At 39.2% G+C, this 24,958-nt stretch overlaps 1 protein-coding gene across 3 annotated transcripts; it reads left to right on the top strand.

Annotated features, from left to right (window-relative positions):
* Positions 1–2,847: 2,847 nt before the first annotated feature.
* ogdhb (oxoglutarate dehydrogenase b) lies at positions 2,848–24,617 on the top strand. Of its 3 annotated transcripts, XM_076886861.1 has the most exons (24): positions 2,848–3,184; positions 4,361–4,759; positions 6,331–6,519; positions 8,679–8,772; positions 11,034–11,149; positions 11,361–11,515; positions 11,647–11,793; positions 15,003–15,093; positions 16,109–16,288; positions 16,383–16,511; positions 16,844–17,023; positions 17,913–18,065; positions 18,630–18,732; positions 18,945–19,073; positions 19,171–19,321; positions 19,522–19,649; positions 19,840–20,018; positions 20,438–20,509; positions 21,207–21,332; positions 21,414–21,486; positions 21,566–21,729; positions 22,021–22,175; positions 22,527–22,552; positions 23,652–23,733. In XM_076886861.1, the coding sequence occupies exons 2-23, from the start codon at positions 4,526–4,528 to the stop codon at positions 22,540–22,542; spliced, it is 2,964 nt and encodes a 987-aa protein (XP_076742976.1). In that variant the 5' UTR covers positions 2,848–3,184; positions 4,361–4,525; the 3' UTR covers positions 22,543–22,552; positions 23,652–23,733. The 3 variants fall into 3 exon arrangements, with proteins under 3 accessions (XP_076742976.1, XP_004569447.3, XP_076742977.1); XM_004569390.4 differs by lacking the exon at positions 22,527–22,552 and having other exon boundaries at positions 2,851–3,184; positions 23,652–24,617; XM_076886862.1 differs by lacking the exons at positions 2,848–3,184; positions 4,361–4,759; positions 6,331–6,519; ... (3 more) ...; positions 15,003–15,093; positions 22,527–22,552 and having other exon boundaries at positions 11,710–11,793; positions 23,652–24,617.
* The last annotated feature ends 341 nt before the right edge of the window (positions 24,618–24,958 follow it).

Here is a 24,958-nt window from a genome sequence, read left to right on the forward strand (position 1 = left end):
GCTTGGGAGAACAAGAAAACAGAGACTGCTTTAGATTGTCTTCCCAAAGTGACTCAACTTTATTCACAAGTACAACAGTTTATATAGAGGGTAAAATTCATGAGACAGCAGATTTATCAGTTTAAACCAGTACAGACCAAGATAAGGCAGCGTCTTCCTGCCCTTGGGTGAAGAAGCATCCTTTGTGTAGTTTATCAGTTCAGCTACAATTGTGATTATCTCAGCGACATATTTTCAAGGCACAAAACAAAGAGTTCTTACATTAGTGAAATCTGAAACAAACCATTTGGCCTTCAACAGGCGTCTCCTAAAAGATTACGAAACTAATGTAGCTGAGGGAGTGATCTCTGTGGTATTTCAACCTTGTACCAGCCTGTGATTCTCACACATCAATTCTTGGGTCAAAGAGAAAAATAACTAAAACAAAGGGGCCTTATTGAATGACAGAGTTTTCCTGTATAATGTCACTATAAAACAATATCCAGTAAATGCTACCATGGTACTAAAATACCTAACAACCAGGGACCAACAGAGGGAGCACAAACCCAGAACCCAGTGTCTAAAATCCCAAACACAAACCATCCCAAAACAGCCATGAATAATAATGAAAGTAATAACAATAAGGGACACAAACACAAAGTCACTCAGTCATGGCCGCAGGACCATGACAGTTAAGTTCCCTAATTTGGTTGCTTTTGTAAATTGGAGCTAAATAAATAAATCAAATTGAAATATATTAAATTTAGGGAGATAAAACTCACCTTTTGCAAATACCTTAATGTCACGGATTATAGTGAAATACAGTAGAAACATATTTAAAATTGCAGTAAAAAAAAAGTAGTAATTCACTAGCTGGGATCACATGCTTGTGAAAACCTACAAAAATGTTAGGTTTGCTAACATTTTTGTTGTTAATGGCAGATGGCTTGAGCATAAATTGAGGCTGTGGTTTGGGGACGGCCTCAGAGGGGACTGGTGCCAGTTCCTGGGTCAGGCAGATCCCCATAAGAAGTGAATTATTTGAAAAAGGGAGAGAGGGTGGGTACGAATCTAAGAGGAGACAATAGCGACCTCATTGTACAGGATACAGTAACCATCGCAGTGGCAGACATCGAGGAAAGTTTTTCAATATATAACTGGTTAGGGGTGAGGGGAGGAAGACACGATAAAAGACACACTGTGGAAGAAAACCAGAGTTTTAGAAGGATTTTAAATTCAAGAATGAAAAAAAGCTAATATGATGTCTCTTTCTAGTACTCTTGCACCAGCATCATTATGATTATTATGATTATTATTATTAGTAGTAGTAGTAGTAGTAGTATTTGCAATGTTGCAATGCTGGTTCTGAGAGATTGATCTTGGAGGCTGCTGTTCTCTGCTCTTAGGTACACCAGCATTGATATTGTGTGATGCCTGTTTTCCTCAATGCTCTTCTAGCATTGCTCAATTTCAGCTCAGGATCTGCCCTTGTATTGTTATTCACTTGTAGCTGAAAGCACACCTTGGGATCTTTGCATGGATCTTTGGAAAACAGGCCATTTCTCCTCTTGGCTTCTGCTATGGAAATCTTGTTGCACTTTCTTATTCATCCAGGACCAGGTTTTTCAACCTGAAAAACAAGAAAAAGACTAGCACACCATAAAAAACAACAACAATAACAAAAAATAAAAAATAAAACATCACAAACAGCAGTACAGAACCAGGAACATGTGATCTGTCAGCCTGAAAAGAGATAGAGACACACATGCACACACAAAAAATGATATTCCCAGCATCCATGGGATAGTACCAAGAAACTGATAAAAGTCATGTTTAATTAAAGACTAGATAAGGAGAATATATTTGCGATTTTTAAGGCTTTGTCGTTTTATTTAGTATTTTGTTTTCTTTACAAAAAAAATTGAGGTGTGAAATGTTCATGTGTTATGCCCGGATTTGATTGTTAATGACGTCCATTGTTTTCAAGTACAGAGCCAAACAAGGCAAGAATTCTTCAGAGAAGAGGCAGTCAGCTGTCTGCAGTAGCTTCAGCAAGGCTGAAGAGCGATGATTTTTTATTAAAGGAAAGTTTAAAGGGCAAAACTTCTGTTATGTTTGCAATTCGTTTAATTAAATATTTAATTAAATAAAGCTTTCATGAAATGTAAAACATTTTCTGGCAGTGGTGTAAATGCATTTATTCTATTTTGAATGCAGAGTGGTATTACTATGTTAATTATTTGTGCTGTGAGATCCAAGTTTACATAATGAAGTGGCTGAAAATCTGTGTCACCACCACCTGAAGTATATGTGTGAATGTCTTTCTTGTCTCCTCTGTGTCTGCCTTTAGTGTTGCAAATACTTCATTAGCATCATGAATTAAGCTGTGTTGCCAAAACACCAATTACATGAATACATATTAACATCAAAGTCAGTGGTGCAGAGGTATCGGAGCCTGTCTGAGAACAAATTAATAAGCTGAGGGATAAAATGCTTTTTTACTTAAGGTCTGCTTTGAAGTACTTTGATTATATACTGTGAGCCATATGAATTAACCATCTCAGATTTTAATACAGGTATATTTTTCTTCATGAAACAAGATGCGATAATTAGAAATTCTGCTTTTTTTACCAACCAGACTGACAACATTGTGGCTCAAACGGTGATAGTATCAGCCTTCTACACCAACACATAACTTTTAACACCTCTTTTTTCTTAGAGTTATAGTCATCTCTTGAGTGTTTGTATGTGTACTCGTGCGGTTTTCATCAGTAATGAAATTTACTGTAATCAGAAAAATATATATTTCTATGTAATAAAAAAAACACCACAAAAAATGTTTTGGTTTTGTTTAAATGTGACTACATTCGAGATGTAGTTATCCATTCATTACATCTCTGCCCACATTAGGCGCATTTTAAACATGCATATCATTTGAGTTGAACAGACAAAACTAACCCTGCGTTCAGCAAGGCCGAGAACACCAAAGAACGAAAACGTTTTCTTTGTTGCTTGCTTAAACAAGTATTTGTAAAGAGTTCACTATCAGGACGCTTTTCAGCACCAGGAACGAGACAGCGCTCGCGCGCGACACACACGCGCGCGCACAGACTTTAGTCTACGACAGGACCAATGACTTTCACTCATTTACAACACGGGAGCCTCCGGGGAAGGCGTCAAAAGCACCTACGAGACGGTGGAAAAGGTAACAAACTCGATACAAATGAAGTGTTATCCTAAAAGCTTTATTTAACGGGAAACTTTACTTTGAACCTGATTAATGCTTCATAGTGATAGTACGGTTTTTGAAGTGTTCTTGCTTTGTGTTTGGGATTGTATTTACTGAATGCAGATTTTAAGGTTACGAGGCTTGTTGTCTGTGTTTAGGCTTTATGCCTCCCTCAGTGAACTTAATTTTACTTTTTTTCCTGGAAAGACCCGTTAGATGTGTTGTTAACCCGCGCCAGTGTTATTTTTCTGGGTTTTCGTAACTAAATTCCCCTGTGTTGTCTTACTGCTTAACTTGTGCTCACAGAAACATTCAATTAGATTGCCATAAAATGCTAAAAAGTAATGACTAGGAATACACCAAAAGCCATACATTCTCTTTTTCAGTAAAATCTGCTAAAGATTAAAGTCCAGGTTTTAGGAACTACTAAGGTGTCTTTAAAAGTGAAAGCTATTATTTTTGACATGCTTTGTTGCTTGCTGAAATAAACTGCAACATTTTGCAGCCGTTAGAGTTAGGCCTACATTTAATAGGGGTATGTGCATATAGTGTGTGAATAGTGTCCCTATATTGTATAACATAATACTGAAAACCATAACTAAATCTAAGGCTTGAATATAATAGCTAAATGCTGAGTCTTAAACCTTATAACTAAGTCATAGGCCGTATAAACATGGGGCACATCTTGCCTCTAGAGATCCCCCCTAAACCTGCATTTTTCATTAATGGTGAGCAGGGGCCTGGTTGCAAAAGTACTTCTTGTTGTTCACCTTTTAAATATTGACCAAGATTTAGGGGTAAGGAAATCACAAATTGTTAGCCACTTTTCTGTGCTTGTTAGCAACCCTCTGCTTCTTTAGCATGTAATGGTAGTCTTGGACTCCTTCCCCAGTCTTTTCTGAAATAATTGAGGCCTTAGTCCATATGCTGCCTATGGTACATATCACATTTTCAGAATTTTTAAGTAATCTCTGCAGCTACATATGGCAAAATGCATACCTGAATTTACAACTAGCACTTCATTCACATACAAGTACTGAGAAACTGAATAAAAAATTTTTTGGCCCTACCTTGTGTTTTTCCACTAAAATATATTTAATATTAGCCTTATTGGGTTTGCTCAATTACAAAATCTATATTTGGAATCTGCAGGATCCATTGGACAGTTGAGAGAAGAAAAGGGGCAGTGTCTGCAGATAAGCCAATCTCTCCATTTCAGCAAGCCAGATGGATTTGAAGACGGGCAGCTGCTGATTAGCCTGGAGGATCTCCTTGTCCAGGAGAGTGGTCCTGCAGAACTGTGACTCATCTGCTGCTATGCACCGCTTAAGGACTACGGTTGTAAGGCTTTGGCCTTTAACGGCTGTACAAATGGCCCAGAGCCTATCAAAGCCTGTACCGTTGGCAGTTAAACAGGGCTTAAGGACATCTCAGCCCGCAAGGCACCTGAACACACCTCTAGCTAGTGAACCCTTTCTTAATGGCACTAGCTCTAACTATGTGGAGGAGATGTACTACACATGGCTGGAGAATCCAAAGAGTGTACACAAGGTACAGATGAATTTAATTCTGTGTTTGATGTCGTTGTCAATTATATATGTTTAAAATATGAAACTGCATGTAAAACCAACCAAGTGTCTTGGTCGGCAGAGATGACCTAATACATAACAGTGAAAAATAACTCCACCTCCATCAGTTACAGACAGGTATTAGGTTGCCTGGCATGGGACCAAAGTATGATGGTGATTAACCCATAACTGAAAAGGTGACTATGACACAGTGTTTAAATTTGTATAAAGGAGCAGAAATTTATGATGAAATTTAAAAAGATAAACAGAAACAGATTTTGAAAATAAATTGGGATGTTGGTGGTGGCTGGAGGGGAGGTCGAAAAATGGAAAATAATAATAAATAAGTACATAAATAACGACCACTAAATACACATGTAAAGAAAGAAAGTTGACAATTTTACTAAAACTTGAAAATACAAAATTTTCACACATGATCGTCAAGACACAAAATTGTCCACACCTGTACTTCTTGACATGTTGCACAGTGACAATCCACTGAAGACACATTATTAGTGGAAATCCTGGAATTTAGGTGATGGAGCTGCCTGAATAGAGTGTAAAGGATACATGACACACTCAGTGTAAATGCAATAGACAACTACCTGCACTATTCTCACTTAGACATCACACAGAGTGTGCACTATGACACCAGTCTACATGATGAAATGCAAAAAACTGTAGTTCCTGGAGTGGCAACTTGAAGTTGCCTGCATAAATTAGTCAGTTCACATAGAATTCCATGGTTAAGTGGCCAGCCGAACATTAAAAATGTTTATTGTCCAGTCCAGAAAACAATTTTGGTGTCTATTGATAGTTTCCCCCGTTATAAAAACTGCACAGTCTGAGATTTTGTTTTATAACTCATCTTGTCAGTTGAAAGTCAAGTGTGATGTAGTTGTAGCCAATAGCTGGCTCCTAGGCCTTACTGCATCTAATTTGGTCCTGCAGTAAGGTACAGATTATCCAGAAGTTTGTGCTTCCATTGAGGTGAGTACAGTTGTAGTTACTTAACACTAATAAGCAGATATGTGTGGGTGGAACCATAGTTTCTCAACTTGTTTGGTAGACATGGTACCGTACCCTTGCTTTCCTCTCTGACTCTCCTCCAAAATAAAAGTATAGCAGCAACCAAAATGCTTACATTGATAAATTAAAATGTGGATTCCCGTAGTCAGCCTGGGAGAATCACTGTACGCTTTGCACTAAGTACATGGTGAAAAGCTCGTAATGTAATGACTCACACTAAATTGCAAGAAGTAGTCACTCTCCTGCCCTCACACGGATATTAACTTGGGGTACAATTCATTCTTAATCTCTACAGGAGTGTGAGTAAACTGCCTTCAAAAAGTTATGTGTTTTCATTTTACCTACACTGATTTTTGTAAATCTTGCCTCATTGCCAGTTATGGCAAATGCTCCCGATAACAGTGACTTGACTTGAGTCTTGCTTAGTAATCACTGTTTAACCTAACTACGTTGGTGACAGGCTATTAATTCATGTGACTAGTTAGCATATTGCTGAGTAAACTGTCTCTTTCTTTCTCTATGCAGTCCTGGGATGTGTTTTTCCGTAATGCCAGTGCTGGGGCTCCGCCTGGTGCAGCCTATCAGGGCCCACCACACCTCAGTAGGACTTCAGAAAGACTGTCCAGTGCCCAGGCACTGGTGGGGACTCAACCCAGTGTGGAGAAGCTGGTGGAGGATCATCTAGCCGTACACTCACTTATTCGAGCATACCAGGTTAACTGCAACCACACAGAAAATGTTTTGTCTCTCATTATTGTAGAGTTAGGGGTTTTTTTTTTTCATTTTAGTTTCTGGAAGTGACACAGACTGTGTTACAAAATGCAAAGATAGTAAAACCCACTTCACATATATCACCAGTTCTCTGCTATAATCTGCAGTGAAATGATAAGGAAGCAAAATTAAAGTAAGCCTTTTCAGTTTATTCATAAAGGAAAAAACAAAAGATTAACAACTTTCAGTCTGGTGTTTTACTCTGACACGGTACACTAAAAGTAATTCTACTTTAGTTCCTTTTGCCATTAACTACTGCACAATATTTTCTTTAGTAGATTGTGGAAAGTGCGAGGCAGGTGTTCAATGCCATGGTCAATAATTAAGTTGCTGTTTATAAAACCTTACTCTAAAAAATTCAAGGTGAACGTGAAAACTGACCAAGAGCAGCTATCACCACCAAATGAGGAATAAATGGTATTTGATTTTTCAAAAATTTAGATGACTGATTGTGGACATAATTTCAGCCTTACATCCCGAATTGGCAATGTTGTGACCTCAGATTCATCTGTAAATTGAATGCTTAGTTTCCATTATTAAGAACCCTCAAATAGTCCAAGACTACACCAATGCATTATGCATTATTGGACCATTGTTCATGCAAGTCTGAGTTGATAATGGGATATAAAGAGACAGTTTCTGCCTTTGGAAATTGTGTTAGAAACTCATCAGAATGGGGAGCTGTTGTGTTTTAAAATGACACAAACGTACGTACAGGACCTGTGTACGTTTGTGTCAATATTTTTAAAGGTGCTATTGGCATGATATTCTTACCAGATGTCAATAATAATCCATCCAGTCCACACATACAAATAAAAGAAACCATAGACCCATAAACTGTGTATTAGTGAGAAATGACACAAGGAAAAGTATTGAACTGAAATATATTTACTACTTGAAAATGTTCCCTCTAAGCCTGAAGGGAAAAAGAGGGAACAAACACATGTAAGGGAAGCTCTTAAAACATGTGGTTATCCTAAATGGGTTTTCATCAAGTCAGCAAAAATGCACAGAAAAGAAGACACCAACTAGGGAGGATCAGAAAGACAAACACAACAATATTGTCATCCCCTATGTAGCAGGTTTTTCAGAGAAACTCAGGAGAATCATCTCCAAGCACGACATCCCAGTGTACTTCAGACCCAGCCACACACTCAGACAAAAACGGGTTCATCCCAAAGACAAACTCCTAAACACAAGCTTAACAACATATTATATGCTGTACAGTGTAGTGAGGTTTGCTCAGACCTCTACATCAGAGAGACCAAACAGCCAAAAACACATGGCACAACACAGAAGAGCCACCTCGATGGGACAAGACTTGGGTGTTCATCTGCATCTAAAGGACAGGTCACTCTTTTGAGGACACCAATGTTCACATCGTGAAAGAAGCCATCTATGTCCACTGTGAGCGACCATCTTTGAACAGAGGCCAACTGCCATGAACAACTGAACAACTGCCATCTATAATCCATTGTTGAGATCCCTTCCCAGACGCCTTAACGCCCACTCACATTCTGGGCCATTTCACCTGAGGAAATCACATGATAGGGTTTCACAGTGGGTTCACCCGAAGCTTTGGCTGATTGTGACCTACACCCGTTTTTACACCTTAGTCTGTGTGATTAGGTAGAGGATCAATAAGGGGTCCATGACCCTCTTGGGGGACTCTAGGGCTTAAAATCTGGGACTCTCCACCAGTTGATCTTAGAACTGAAGAAGAATCTCGGATGAGACGTAAAACATCTTCAAGAAACGTTCTAATTATTGATTCATTTCCGCTGGTGTCATGACTTTCCATGCCTTTTTGCACCTCCCTTTCTTCATGTGTTCAGTACTTTTTGTCTGTGTCTTTTCAATTTACAGTATTATTAATGTTTTATTTATAAACAGATTTATTTATGTAGTTATTTATGTTAAGAATAAAAATAATTAATAAATAAATGGGGAAGAATACACATAGAAATACAAAAAAAAAATCAGTAAATGAAATAGCTGACATATAACCATTATAATTGCAATTTTCCCAGTGCACCAAAAACAGTAATGGACACTTTCAGTATCAATAATCGATGCATTGAGCCATATTCCCTTCTGTGTAGGTAAGAGGGCATCACATAGCCAAGCTGGATCCCCTGGACATCAGTTGTGTAGACTTTGACGATGCCCCCTGTACTATTGGTTTCCAGAACGTCGGTGAGAACAATAATCCTGTTGCATGTTTATTCATTTTCTCTTTTTTCCGCTGGCTTTTCTTTTCCTGTTATTTTTATACTTTGATCCTTTTTGTCATGATATATTTGATACCTTTAATTGTCCCACTGCTCTTTTATCACTGATCCACTCCTTATGTACCTTCACCGACCCATTTACCCTTTCAGTTTTCTTTATCAATGTGACAACCCTGCTTTCTTATCTTTTAGCCTCCCTCCTCTTTTATTTACTATCACAGGCCCACGCTTTGTGTGTGTGTGTCTGTCAGAGAAAAAACATGAGTGTCAGTGCATGTGCATTTGCCATAAAACATACTTCTTTGATATTATAACTAACTATAACTAATAATAACTGTCTTGCAGCAAGTCACCCATGAAAGAAGGTGTGCTTGTTGGCTCCTGACAACCTTTGCTCAGTGCCCAATGAGGTCAAGCAGGACTTTTACAGGCTTATCTAAGTGTGCTTCAATAAAATGTTACTATGATTAGATTACAGGCAGAAACTACTTGATTATGTTACATCATCAAAGAAAACAAGGCTAGGTTTTTATGTGCGAGGTAGTTCAGAAAGGCAGAAAAGTCTAAAGATCTCCTATGTAACACGCTGACTGGGATGTATTGAATTAATAATCCCCCATGATAAGCAGAGTACTCTGTACTAATTTGCTGACAGAGATGCACAAAAAGACATAGATACAACAAGTTGCCCTGCCCCTTGTCTATCTAGTTTTGTCTTATCACGGTTTGGTGTGACGAGGACATTGCATGCTTAGATAAACACAAGCCACTCTGACGTCTTAGACCGTGTCTCTTCACTACATTGGCGCACCATTTGACCAGTAAACTTAACCTACCTTCAGCTTTAAGTACATTGCTTCTCATTATGTGTGGTTTCTGTGACTATAGCTTGGAGCTTTAAAAAAGAAGGAGGGGAAAAAAGCATTAAAAAAATAACAGAGTTATGTATTTATGACAGGTTATCTGTTTCTTTCCAGGCAAGTTATTAGGAAATTACAGACCCATAAAACCAAGCTAAATGAAAAGTTAATATTACATAATGACCATGGTTCAGGAGTTTAAACCATGGATGCTGATATTAAGGGGTGATTTGCCTGACCTTGTTTGGCGAGTTAATTCAGAGCCTCGGGGTTTTGAGAAAGAAAGCTCTGTCATTTTGAGAATGTAATCAGCTGAGATTTGATGCTGCAGCTGCTGTAAAAGAGCTTTGGCCCCTGATGAATTAAAGGATAGAAAGAGAGATTTGAGATTTTAAGCTAAAATGTTCCTTAAAGGAAGACTTGACCAGTTTAATCCACAAAGATCAAACTGCTTTCGCTGCTTGTGAGATTATGTCAAGAGAACTGCATAATGGGAAATAATAGAATCATCTTGTGTTCAGGTCAGGTTGTAAGGACATATGATATGTCAGTCATTTTTAAATCAAATCAAATCCCTGTACAGCTCAATGCAAATATTATAGACAGGGGTTTAAGTTCATATGGATTCACACAGGGTAAAGATAAAAATCTTTGCAAAACTTACTTAAGCATTTTTCAGTCAAAGAAAAATTATTATAGCCACTTAATAAAAAAGATTGCAAACCATTGATGTTTCTTTGTGAATGAATTTAATTCATTTTGTTATAATAGTCAAAATGCCAGAGATAAAAAGCAATTTAAAGGCGTGAAAAGTGGCTTTACCCTGAACCTTTGAGTTAGGCAATTCAAAATGCTGTGTACTTTATAAGACATAAGATGTAAAGAAAACCCACATACATACAAAATTGATAGAACAAAGTGAAACAATTAAAAAATTACCCAAACTAATAAGATCACTAAAAGTTATGTGTAGCTGTTGTTTAACTAACAACTCTTCATGCAGAGTCTTCTACCTTAGTGTTTTAGCTGTCGCATTGTTGGTCTTTTGAAGCCAAAAGTGTTACATTTGGGCCAGAGGGTGGAAGGCTTGGTTAGGAAGCTGCGTTTACAAACTGTACAGATGCATCTTCTACATACACAGTTCTAAGTAACAGGCTAATAACAATTTCACTCACCTAAACACCTAAAATGTCAGAAACACTAACACGATACATACGTTTTCTGTCGACTGTACCATTGTTTGTCTGCCTCATTTTTCTATTCTAGAAGTTGCCATTTGGTTTTGTCCTATCAATTTCACAGCCTACATGTATTGTGCGATGATGGGCTGAAAGAAAGATTTTTTATTTCATTGTTTACACTGCAGGCATTTATGGGCTGGCTGAAAGTGACTTAGATAAGGTGTTCCGGCTTCCCACTACCACCTTCATTGGTGGGAATGAAAGTGCTCTGCCTCTCAGAGAGATCATATACCGCCTTGAGGTAAGGATCATATATATAAATGCTTATTTTTTAAACACAGAATGTGATGATCCAACTTGTTTGATTTCCAATGTCTTTGTGGTATAGATACCCATATAGATGCTGATTTAGATACCCATATATCAGCAGATACACACAGCCAAGAAAAGTTGTAACAGGAACCTCTTTTTTATCCAAACTAATACAAACGTAACTTTTTTTTGTCTCTTAGAGAGCTTACTGTCAACACATCGGTGTAGAGTTTATGTTTATTAATGACATGGAACAGTGCCAATGGATCAGACAGAAGTTTGAGACTCCAGGAGTCATGCAGTGCACTCTGGAGGAGAAGAGGACCCTACTGGCCAGAATGATCCAGTCAACCAGGTGTGTCTGTGGTGCTTCACTTTCTTAGTACGCCTCAACAAATAACTAAAAGTTTAAAAGGCCTTTCTCAGTCTGATGGAAGTGTAAAGTTCCGAGCCACAGTGTGAAACACCACAACCAACTTTTTGCAGGTTTGAGGAATTTCTCCAAAGGAAGTGGTCTTCAGAGAAGCGCTTTGGCCTGGAAGGTTGTGAGTCGCTCATTCCAGCCCTGAAGACCATCATTGACAAGTCCAGTCAGAGTGGAGTGGAGAGTGTAATCATGGGAATGCCACACAGGTGCCATGGCTATGAATTTTACCTTTTGCATATCGATGACCAGCAAATTCAGTTCTAATTCAATTCAATTTTATTTATGTAGCAAAAAATCACAAAAACAGCTGCCTCAAGGCACTTTATATTGTAAGATAAAGACCCAACAGTAATAGAGATGAACTAGAGAAAACCCCAACAATCAGATGACCCTCTATGAGTAAACATGTTGGCAACAGTGATAGGGAAAAACTTCCTTTTAACAGGAAGAAATCTCTTCCTATTGCAGGGTAACTAAGGGAAGATCCAGCCCAAATTTTATGCTGTGTTAAAAAGGAAAGTTTTAAGCCTAAAAGTAGAGAGGGTGTCTGTCGCCCAAGTCCAAACTCTGAGCTTATTCCACAGAAGAGAGCCCTGAAAGCTCAAGGCTCTGCCTCCCATTCTACTTTTGAGTACCCAAGGAATCACAAATAAACCAGCAGTCTGAGAGCAAAGTGCTCTTTTAGGGTGATACAGTACTAAAGCAGAGATTTGCAAAGGTGTGCCAATATAAAACTCTGAGGCCTTTTTTGTTGGAGATGGTGTTAGAAGTATAGGAGGGGTAGAAGATGGGCAACAACAAAATTCCAGTGCAATACCTCTAAAATGCAGTAAGGTGGAAGTGTTGCAAGTTCCTCTTCTAAATTCTTGCAGGGTCTGGTTCTGAGTTCCTTGAGGGTTTGATTGATCTTGTTTTTTAGTGTGGGTAATCTAGACTCTTGGGGTAATCAGGACTGTGCAACACCAGGCAGAACACATTCCCTCTTAGGCAGAACGGAAAGAAAGGAAACACACACGCAAAGAAAGCTCTTAAATGCACAAGAAAGAAGGTCAGAAATCAACCAGGGAGAAACAGAATAACAAATGGAACAGCATTGTCATCCCTGCTGAAGCAGGTTTATCAGAGAAATTCAGATAATTTTTCCAAGCACTCCAGACCCAGTCACACCCTCAGATAAAAAGAAAAGGCTTGTTTATCCCATGGATAACGCTCCCCTACATACATAGGTCAGAGTGGTTTTACAAGTAAAATACCCAACAATGCAGTGGTGTAAAGCACACAACCTGTTCACTGAAGTGACGAATCAAGCTTCTCCATCTGGCAATCCAATGGATAAGCGTGGTTTTGTCAGTTGCCAAGAGAACAAAATTTGCCAGACTGCATTGTTCCAAGTGTAAAGTTTCATGGAGGAAGGTTGTTTTTTTGTTTTTTTTTGGCGGGCTCGGCCACTTCCAGTAAATGGAAATCTTAATGCTTCAGCATACTAAGATATTTTGTACAATTTCATGCTTTGTGGGAATAGTTTGAAGGTGCCCCCTTCCTGCTTCAAAATGACTCCATACCACTGGGCAAAGTAAGTTCCATAAAGACATGGAGAGCGGGTTTGGTGCGGAAGAACTTTGGTGGGGACTGGCCTGCACAGAGTACTGACCTTAACTTAATAGAACACCTTTGGAATGAATGCAAACCAGGCCTTTTCGTGCACAGTCAGTGTCTGACCTTAAAAAATATAGTGTGACTGCAAAGGGTGGGTAGACATCATATTAAACCCTGTGGATTAAGGTCTGTGAAGGTTCTCAGTCATCCAGGTCATCGTAGTCAAAGGAGCTTGCAAAGAAAAGCGTCTGGACTTCTTTAAGTTGCTTGAAGACGTTTCACCTCTCATCCGAGAAGCTTCTTCAGTTCTAAGGTCAAATGGTGGAGAGTCCCAGATATAAACCTAGTGGGAGTAACCCCCCACAGAGGGACAAAAGGACCCCCTGATGATCCTCTAATCGCCTGAGCCAAGGTGTGAAACTGGGTGTGGGTCCCAATCAGCCAGAGTTTCGGGTGTGTTCATTGTGAAACCTGGCCCCACCTTATCATGCGAATTCCTGAGGTCAGATGGCCCAGGATGTGAGTGGGCGTTAAGGCGTCTGGGAAGGGATCTCAAAACTGGATTATAGATGGCAGAGAGTTGGTGTCGTAAACCCCCGCCTCTGTTCAAAGATGGTCGCTCACAGTGGACATAGATGGCTTCTTTCACTCCTCTTTCAAACCATCTGTCCTCTCTGTCCAAAATGTGAACATTGGCATCCTCGAAAGAGTGTCCTTTATCCTTAAGATGCAGATGGACTGCTGAGTCTTGTCCTGTGGAGGTGGCTCTTCTGTGTTGTGCCATGCGCTTGTGAAGTGGCTGTTTGGTCGCATGATAAGGTGGGGCCAGGTTTCACAATGAACTCACCCGAAACTCTGGCTGATTGGGACCCACACCCAGTTTCACACCTTGGCTCAGGCGATTAGAGGATCATCAGGGGGTCCTTTTGTCCCTCTGTGGGGGGTTACTCCCACTAGGTTTATATCTGGGACTCTCCACCATTTGACCTTAGAACTGAAGAAGCTTCTCGGATGAGAGGTGAAACGTCTTCAAGTAACTTAAAGAAGTCCAGACGCTTTTCTTTGCAAGCTCCTTTGACCTGTGGATTAAGAATATGATTTCACTCAAGTTCATAAAGTTGTGAAGGCAGACAAGCAAATACTTTTGGCAATGTTGTGTAACTCGACAGTTAGCAGCTTGCAGCTACCTACATCATAGTTCTTTCAGCAGGTGTTAAACGCAGAGTACAAGGATGTAGTGTACCATGTCCACATATTGAGAAAGAAAGGCCCCATGCACCAACACCAGAGCTGAACTAAAACTGTCTACAAGCTTCTGAAATTTTTTTCATCCTCAGCAGTTTACACAAATGATCCCCACTCTTACTGGTTGGTATTGTCTTTTGGTCATACTGGGCAAGTTCAAGTACAAAATGACCAGACTGACCACAAAAAAGACAGCTTCAACTTGGTTCTCAGCTGCTATTCCTCAGGTGCTAGTATAGCCTGACTGAGCTGCATTGGCCCCTCAGAATGGCGAACAGAGGAGCTTTAAGTGCTGTGCTGGAAGTGGAAGGCAGGGAGAACCAAAGGGCAGAATCGGGACGGGAACTACAGCCAGAGGAAGGCTGAGACTTGTCGTTCCATTCCTTGTTTTGTTCATATAGGTGATTGTCTACACTAATAGTAAGAGCCACAAATTCATTTAAACTCTTCAGCTCATCACTGGTAGCCAATTCAAACCTGTTGCATCTCTGTTAGGAATGTGCAGAAATGTGTTACAAAGGTAGAATTACTGTATCTTTATTGAAGTGTTTTTATTCCTCTTATGTGTCTTCAGAGGCAGACTGAATGTGCTGGCAAATGTGATCCGGAAGGAGCTGGAGCAAATCTTTTGTCAGTTTGACTCTAAGTTAGAGGCTGCGGATGAGGTTTGAACATTATTTAGTTAGATTTAGTCAAGAGCAATGAAACAGATTTACACAAAAAATATAACTATGACAGTGCTTGTGTTAATGATAACAACTGATGTTTGGAAAATGTGTTTAGGCACATGAATAACTTTAAAAATGATTGACACTCTTTAGCTGAGAAAGCCTCTTTTTTCCAACCAGAAGGTATCAATAGTAACTATGATGGGGTCCAGTTAAAAGTGGGGTACAAATTAGTAGTGCTCCCCATCTGTCACACAGAGACAGCAAAGAGGTGGTACTAACTAAACCCAGAGGTGAGAGGTGAACGATAGCTGTTATTAAGAAAATGTTATGTAATCAAAATCAAACAAAAGTGGAATCAAATCAAATCAAAACCTGAGAAAAAAAACAAAGTAAGACACCCGTTCAGCTTTTCAGCAGTTCTCATTCACTGCAATTATGGCTTACACAAGTACGTTGGTTAGGTTAGCTGTTAAGAACAAGCTAAAAAGCCAATGTCAGTATGCCATGCAATTATTAAAATATGTGACCTGCCATATGTATTTAACTCTAGCATATTAATTCAACTGTAGACTGATGGCTGCAGAATGCAGAGGTATATCTAAAAGGGGAACATGCAGTGGCACAGCACCTTCCTTCCATCCATCCATCCATCTTCATCCGCTTATCCGAGGTCGGGTCGCGGGGGTAGCAGCCTAAGCAAAGAGGTCCAGACCTCCCTCTCCCCAGCCACCTCCTCCAGCTTGTCCGGGGGAATACCAAGGCGGGGGACTTCCTAAAATAGCACCTTCCTAAAATATAAATTTATTACATTAAGTGCGATATTACTATGTTTTTATAGATCAATAAAAGTAGCAGATTATTATGTTGGGTTATTAAATTCAGGTTAACATTAGCTCCACCTGCAATATTAAAATTGTGTAGGCCGTCTATTGAATAGCACATGTGCACATATGTTATTAATAAAAATAAATAAAGATGAAAGGTTCAGCATCTGACTTTGTGCTCTCAGGGTTCTGGCGATGTGAAATATCACTTGGGGATGTATCACAGGAGGATGAACCGGGTCAGTGACAAGTACATGACATTGTCTCTCGTGGCAAACCCTTCCCACTTGGAGGCCGTTGATCCAGTGGTGCAGGGAAAGACCAAAGCTGAGCAGTTCTACTGTGGGGACACTGAGGGAAAGAGAGTATGTTGAATTTTTTTCTTTACCATATAAACAGAAGACAATGTCTCCGTGGATGTTTTCCAATATGTTTGCATTTTGGTGAATCATTTTGCAGGTGATGTCTATTCTCCTTCATGGCGATGCTGCATTTGCAGGTCAGGGTATAGTGTATGAGACATTCCACCTGTCTGACCTGCCATCCTACACCACACATGGTACAATACACGTGGTGGTCAACAACCAGGTATGGACTGTTCGATTCAGTTTGTTACGTTTAAAATTCTTTCAGCAGTTATCAAGTTTATGGTATGGACAGGTATTTTAACAAATAGATCACTTAATGGTTATAATAATAATAATGGTTTTGTAACTGAATTAGTTTTCCCCAGATAAAACTAGGCTTCTGGAGTATGGATTATTGAATATACACTAAAAGTACTTTTGAATTGACCATAATACTGTGTATTTAACACTGCGTGTGAATTGCTAGAATTGCAGTTCCAGTAGTTAAAATGAGCACAGTGTCATAACTGTAACTGGTTTTAATATACATGTGTGTTACTCTTGCCCACATAGATTGGTTTTACGACAGACCCCAGGGTGGCTCGTTCATCTCCGTACCCAACCGATGTAGCTCGAGTGGTCAATGCACCCATCTTTCACGTTAACGGAGATAATCCAGAGGCTGTGATGTATGTGTGCAAAGTTGCAGCTGAATGGAGGAACACATTCCATAAAGATGTCGTTGTAGACCTGGTAAAAATGCTCGTTATTATAACTTTTTGTTAACCACCAAGTAAAATGACCCTGACTGAAACTGCTGTTATTTAAGAAAAAATACTTTGAAAACAGGAAACACTTTTACTAACTATAACCCGAAATAATGAAAGTAAATCTGTGAACAAAGCATAAAGTAGGAGTAAGCATGTTTCCAACATCTAAAAAGGGCATTAAGGCCCATCTGACCTTAGAAACATGACGGTTTAATTCAATTCAGTCCAATTTTTGATTAATCCAATAAAGGATCATTTGTTAGAAGCAGTCTAGAAAAACACAGACACACACACACACAAATGAACTAAATCAAGGTAAAAACTTTAAAAGTGAGGAGTTTAGAATAATGGGTAGTAGTAGTTTACAGTCAGGTGAAGCATGATGATACCCTAATGGCAACAAAAAATAGAATAGAATAGAATAGAATAGAATAGAATAGAATAGAATAGAATAGAATAGAATAGAATAGCCCTTTATTATCATTGTACATGTACAATGAAATTGTGGAGAATGAAATATTCATTCTCAGGGTGCGTTCAGAAAAGGCTAGAATACCTGTTGCTATCTCAAGGATTAGTTGGTTGCTAAAAGAAGCTACGTCTATTTGCTTCACTTATCTTCCAGTTATCTTAGACTTTAACAATACTGTGTGGATGTGAAATGAGCCAGTAGAAGAAAAAATAATAGAGTCAAAAGACTAATTAAAATGATAGATGGTGGGATCAGCTGTTGTCATTTAAATGGACTGTCACTTTACTGCACTGTGCCAACAAGTGTGCCAGTCAGTACTGACATACTAAATTTTCATACAGCATACAGGGTCAAATAGGTGATCAGAAAAACAAACATAAACATTTGCCTCTTCACTCAGGTGTGTTACAGACGGAACGGACATAATGAGATAGATGAGCCCATGTTCACACAGCCGCTGATGTACAAGCGCATCAAGAAGCAGAAAGGAGTCCTGCAGAAATTTGTTGAAAAACTCATTGATGAAGGAGTCGTCACAACTCAAGAATATGAGGTAAAGCTACCTGCACACCTGTGCTGTAGATGGTTATGAAGCATGCAAATTGTAGACAAAGACACAATATAACTTCTTCTGACCTCCAAGTGGATTTGATTTTTGGCTGCAGTTTTAAACTCTATCACACATTTAGCTTGAGCTTACTCAGTCCGAAGATGATGATCATTGTCAGGATTTTATACCAAATGAAAAAGCTCAGCTAATTCTTTGAGACTGATCAAGTAACACACAGATTTCTCATGTGGACAGCTGTCACTGACAGTCAACTCCAGTCTATATGACGTAATGGACCTTCTCAGCAGGTTGAGTGTTAAAGTGTGAATTTTAGAGAGCCATTCAAGAGAGCTAACCTCAAGTTTTCTGAAAATCTTGTGAATGCTAAAACTCGAGAAGGAAGTCACTTAGGATTTTGTAATTACCATAGGTGTGTCTACTAGGAGGCTGCCACCAGTATTTTACTTATACTGTTGCTATCAGTTACTAGATTAAAAATCACAATGAAGATAAAAAGAAAGACTAAATTTTCTCATTAGATGCCCAACTTGCATTGATCTCTTGCAGGAGGAAGTAGCCAGTTATGACAAAATCTGTGAGGAAGCTTATACTCGCTCCAAAGATGAAAAGATCCTACACATCAAGCACTGGCTAGATTCACCCTGGCCCGGTATGACTACATGTTGTTAATGAAGCTAAACCATTTCTGTGTGTTGTTTTTTTAACCCCCTATTTTGTCAAGAAATTAACATCAAACACAATAAATTAAGACAGAATACAATGAATACAACTGAATACACAGAATATTTTTGAATCTTGGGCAAGAAGGGCATCCCATGCATGCCTCTTGCTTTTAATGCTTTTGTGTGTCTGTGTATTTAGGCTTTTTCACACTGGAGGGTCAGCCTAGAAGTATGACCTGTCCTTCGACTGGCATCAGCGAGCAAGCGCTCAGCCACATTGGCAACATTGCTGCATCTGTCCCAGTGCAGGATTTTGCTATACATGGAGGTGCCCTCACGTCTCTTGTGACAAAAATGAAGATCCACTGAATGTACTTTCAAGCTGTTTTAGACCTGGATTTTCTGCATTGGTGTTCATGTTGTAGGGTTGAGTCGTATCCTAAAGGGACGTGCAAATATGGTGAGCCAGCGACTGTGTGACTGGGCTCTAGGGGAGTATATGGCCTTTGGCTCTCTGCTCAAGGAGGGAATCCATGTGCGTCTCAGTGGTCAGGATGTGGAGAGGGGCACGTTCAGGTAAGAAATAGATGTACTATCTATGTACATATTTATGTAGCCAACTTCCTAAGAATAAAATATCAAGAGGTGATTGCATCTAAATCTCTTTGACCTGTGCTTGTATTAATTTCTTCACCTGCATCTTATCTCTGAATTTAAAAAAAAAAAAAGGACAAACTCAGTCATACCACTCATTTTTTTCTGGTTATATTTCACAGCCATCGACACCATGTTCTTCATGACCAAAATACTGACAAAAGGATGTGCATCCCAATGAATTATATCTCCCCTGATCAAGCTCCTTACACTGTGTGTAACAGCTCTCTATCTGAATATGCAGTGCTGGGTAGGTAACATAAACACAATAAAGGCTTCTAAAGTACCAAAATCTAGTGCGTTTTGCATGATTCTTTGCCTACCTCGCTCTCTCCCACAGTACCTGAAGTACAGTATTTCACAGTTGAAGTGTCACTTTTCAATTTGCTGGCATGTTTCAACATCAAGGCTTCCGTTTCATTCTTCTCTCCCATGTGCAGGTTTTGAATTAGGCTTTGCTATGGCCAGTCCCAATGCACTGGTTCTATGGGAGGCCCAGTTTGGAGACTTTCACAATACAGCCCAGTGCATCATCGATCAGTTTATCAGCTCGGGACAGGCCAAGTGGGTCAGACAGAATGGCATAGTGTTGTTGCTTCCTCATGGCATGGAGGGAATGGTAAGAATTTAATCTACCACATTCCACATGTATCTCAATTTGATTTGTCTCACCATCAGAGTTTGGGATTGTATTACCACCTTATAATGCAACGCCTGCCTTGTATCGATGTCTTCTTGATTTTACGAAATGTTATATTTTTAATACTATTCTACGGGGTTGCACTGTCAGAGCACAAATCACTTATGTCTCTGTGTGAAACTGTGGGGTACTGTGTTGTACTGGAACAAAATGTTTATTCTGTCCATGGTAGTAAAATTATTTTGATGCAAATGAAAGGACATATATGGATACATAGTGCCTTATGTGTTACTAATAAACTTGAGATCTGCAATATCACATATAAACAAACCTTAAATACACTACAGGAAAGAAAACTGCATCAAATTTGTACTGCTTCCATTTCGTTTTCATCACAGGGTCCAGAGCACTCATCTGCACGCCCTGAAAGATTTCTACAGATGTGCAATGATGACCCAGATGTATTCCCTGTGAGTTTGTGTCAGAATGTCATTAAGGAATCATAGTCTGTCAAGTAAATGATTTTCAAGTCTGAAAAGAGAAGGAATTTCAGAAGTTAAATCAGCATTCTTTTTAATGGCCAGCAGGGGGAACTCTACAGCCAAAAACAATCTGTCTATCTAGGGAATCTATGACCTAAGTAAACATACAACATTATCTTCATTTTGTGCATTTTGAGCATGCTTTAGTGTAAGCCTGTGTCATGGTTGATATGTTTCTCAGTTATATCAGTCCTTAATCAGCCCATCTGGTTTTAAAAAACTTAGTTCAGCTAGAGGCTTCAACAGCAAAAACAATGGGTGGCATCACAGTAACTACGTATGTTAAGGACAGAGTGGAACATGCAGTGCAGGTTGGATTCGTATTTTGCCACAATTAAAAGTATCTTTCTGTTTTTCTTTGGACTCATTAGTAATTTTCCGTTCTCTTCTGTCTTTGTCAGAGTCATATTTTTTATTTGATTAATTTACCTTAGTACCTAAACAAATTAAATAATTGGAACAAATAATTCTGTTCTTTTGAATTTTTGAATTAAATAATTGTATTGTGTACATTTTTGTCATCAGGTTGACTAAACTTTTCTTATCTTTTTTAATCTTCCACGTAAAATTTTGTATGTTGTATTGTAATTTCTGTTTGTTTTTTTACTTCATTGTATGTTGGCAGAAACTGTCTGAAGACTTTGCCATGCATCAGCTTTATGACTGTAACTGGATTGTTGTGAACTGCTCTACTCCTGCAAACTACTTCCACGTTCTCCGCAGACAGATCCTGCTGCCTTTCAGGAAGCCCGTAAGACATATATACCAAAACATGCAAGATAAGAGTCAATTGAAATTATGAACATGTTCTATGCTCTGTCTTTAATCGCAGCTCATAGTACTAACTCCAAAGTCGCTGTTGCGCCACCCTGAGGTTAAGTCCAGCTTTGATGATATGCTTCCAGGTGAGTACAGATCAGAAAAGTGCACAAGAACTTTTAAAATATTTGGTTATTTTCTGTTTTTATGAATTCTGTCATGCAGGCACACATTTCAGGCGTCTAATCCCAGATAATGGGCATACAGCCACCAACCCTGAGAAGGTGAAGAGACTAATTTTCTGCACCGGCAAGATTTACTATGAACTGACCCGGGAACGCAAGAACAGAGGCATGGACGAAGCTATTGCTGTTGTACGCATCGAGCAGGTAATCAGTGTTTTGGTAAAACTGTTGTGTAAGTCTGTAAAAAGCTGAAACTGAATCTGAGACTGTGGAGTGACTCGTTTAGTCTAATGTCAAGGCAATTTCACACTTCACATACTTCACTGCTGTACAGGTAAAACAATGGTGGCATGGCCTTATAGTGTGCAGTATTTGTCTGCCTTAAGTCAATCACAGCACCTTGTTAGGCAACACCGCACAGACTTCCACACCAAAAGTAGCAGAAACTTGACTGTTCATTCCAACCACATTGTGGCATCTTTCTTTTTTTGGCAGCTGTCACCATTCCCCTTTGATCTGGTGAAAGAAGAGGCTGATCACTATCCAAATGCAGATTTGGTTTGGTGTCAAGAAGAGCACAAAAACCACGGCTACTATGACTATGTCAAGCCCCGCATCAGCACCACCATCGGTCACACACGCCCCATCTGGTAAGTTTGACTTTAGCTGACTGTACACCTGAAGACAGGGCAGTATACCAGTCCATTTACCAATATGTTCACTATTGTTCGTCTCCACATGTCTAAACCACCATGCTTGTCTCACTAACTATGTCTTTAAACCCTCAATCTAAACTGTCCCTCTGATATATCTAATCGAGTCCATTCTGGTCTTTTTGGTTTTCCCAAACCATACATCATAACAGGTCTTACTAGTCTTGTAAAACTTCCCTTTCATTTGTGCTGCCATTCTTCTGTCACATATCATACCTGATTTATCGCCCCTCTGATATAATCATTTCTAATCCTGTTCAACTCTGCCTTTTGTTTTTGTTTTTTTAGTGCCACCCAACTATAAAACTTAGCAGGTCTGTCTGCCATCTACATTTCCTTTCATTCTTACTGCTATCCTTCTGTCATACATCACCCCTGACACTTGCCTCCACTCACTGCACCCCACGTGCACTCCTATCTTCACCAGTCTTGCTTTGGATGGTTTACCCCAGATATTTAAACTCATCCACCTTCACTGTTACACTTGTCTCTTTCTAATTCACACACATGTATTCTTCATGTACCTTCTTCTCCCCAGTGCATACCTCTGCAGACCCTCGTTTCCCTGATGCCTACTTTCACTACAGGCTATAATGTCAAACATCATAGTAGACACAGCCTGACCTCATCTGTCAACCTGTCCAAGACCAATACAAAAAGGAAGGCGCTCAGTGCCAATCCCTGATGTAATCTCAGTCCCACCATGAACCCATCTGCATCTTCTACCACACACCTCACCACTGTCTTGCATGTCCTGCACTTGCCTCACATATTTCTCTGCTATTCCTGACTTTGTAGTACAGTATCACATTTCCTCTTGGCACTTATATGCTTTATCTAGTGCTACAAAGACACCGTGCAACTCCTTCTGACCGTCACTCTTTTGTAGCACACTGCTGCTCACTGATAGTCACCTGTCTTTGTCTTCATGGTCATCAGTTTTTATTTATTTGCACATTTATCGAATGCTTTAAAAAAAAAAAACATTCACACACACTATCATTATACTTGGGCACATGGACAGGAGGATCCAGGGTTTGATCCCCTGACATTTTGACTGGTAAATGGATCACCCTACCACTTAAGCTACAGCCATCCTGCAGGACACATTGAATTGCATCATGAGCAGTGATATTATAGTAAACAGGAGTGAGAACTCATACATCATTTAGAGGCCATGTCAGTACACAAACACACAGCAGACGTTTAATGTTGTGACTTTTAAATGTTGAATAAACTCACAGCCTCATTCCACTGTTCTTCACTCATATTTTGTGTTTAATTTACTCCCAAAAAGAGGAAAAGGCATCTGTAAACAAAAAAAGAAAAACCTGTAAACCAGGTTAAAGGTGATTGTTATTGGCAGTATTGTTCTTTTTTTTTTAATGTGTGTGTGTGTGTGTGTGTGTGTAGCTATGCTGGTCGCGAGGCTGCAGCAGCTCCAGCCACTGGAAACAAGCACACTCACAAGATGGAGCTGCAATATTTGCTGGACACAGCACTGAACTGAATCTACATTGATACTAAGGGCTGATGATCTCCCACCACTCTGGGATCTAGCCTATCTGCAGAGCTTCAGAGAATCCAGACCGGCTTCACCATTTTCCAGAAATTTTACGTCATTGTGTTTTTACTTCAGTATTTTTACAGATTAGAATTGTAAACAGATGTAATCTCAAAACACACAATGACTTTTAACACTATTACCAACTATTACAATCTCATGTTTACAGTGAAGGACGCCACTAGAGAAAACTCTGATGATATGCCTGTAATCCATCTGTGAATTTAGACAAATTACAGTTTTAAGACTGTAATATTTTATTTTGCTTATATTCAGTCAGATAATTAATCCAGATCAAATCTTCAAATAATATTATTGATGTGTGGTATACTGTTTTGGGTCAAACAATCAGAAACATTCCCCAAAAGTTGATTCTGTTCATCTGGACCTAGTGTTTTCAGTGGGAGATGCATTTCCTTCGGTGGTGCTAGTTTCAGTCATTATGCAAATGTACTGTTTATAAAATTGGGGAAACCTGCAGTCAGCTGAGACTGAAGAAGTCACTTGGATGAGTGACGAAACGTTTCTCCCACCAAAAACGCTTCGTCCAGATGAACAGAATCAACCTTTGGAGAATTACAAAATCAGAAACATTAATGATGTTCATATTTTAAGGAAGAAAAGGAGGATAGTTCTTTTCTGGCATTTTAGTACACTTTGCTCCAGAGTGGCTCCAACAGATTTCAGAAACAACATCACAGGTCTGTGGTCCAGAAAAGTGCAGTCCTAAGTATAAAGAACTAACTTGTATTTTTAATATTATTATACACATTCTGTTTTCATTGATCTTGGCAAATAAAGCTTTTTGAATAGTCCTGCTTTTGCTCTTCAATATTTCACAAATATATAATTTACAATTTTGCACTTTTTCTTTTATACATGTAATCAAGAAGCTGCAGAGAAGTCAGTCACCATTGTAACCAAAGATCTTCTAAATACTCAAGATCTCCCAATCATGCTCACGAGAAAGCCCCAAATAGAATTTGTAGATTAACCTCATTTTTCTTTTGGACATTTTCTTTCACTTCTTTCTAAAGAGTAGAGATGAGAATTCACAATGAGTCACTTTACAATGCAAGGAGCTGCCTCTTGATCACCGTCATCTTTACCCACCACAGCCAGCATACATGGCATACAAGATGGCTCAGGTGCAATT

This window comes from Maylandia zebra, linkage group LG7 (genome assembly GCF_041146795.1).
Source record: "Maylandia zebra isolate NMK-2024a linkage group LG7, Mzebra_GT3a, whole genome shotgun sequence".
Taxonomy (NCBI): Eukaryota; Metazoa; Chordata; class Actinopteri; order Cichliformes; family Cichlidae; genus Maylandia; species Maylandia zebra.

What these genes read in the sequence shown, in the direction of transcription:
- ogdhb (XM_004569390.4), top strand. Translation starts at nt 4,526, where the DNA reads ATGCACCGCTTAAGGACTACGGTTGTAAGGCTTTGGCCTTTAACGGCT. An exon ending in AGTTAGAGGCTGCGGATGAG is followed by an intron (nt 15,094 to 16,108) that starts GTTTGAACATTA and finishes TTGTGCTCTCAG; the next exon opens with GGTTCTGGCGATGTGAAATA. An exon ending in GCTAGATTCACCCTGGCCCG is followed by an intron (nt 18,733 to 18,944) that starts GTATGACTACAT and finishes CTGTGTATTTAG; the next exon opens with GCTTTTTCACACTGGAGGGT.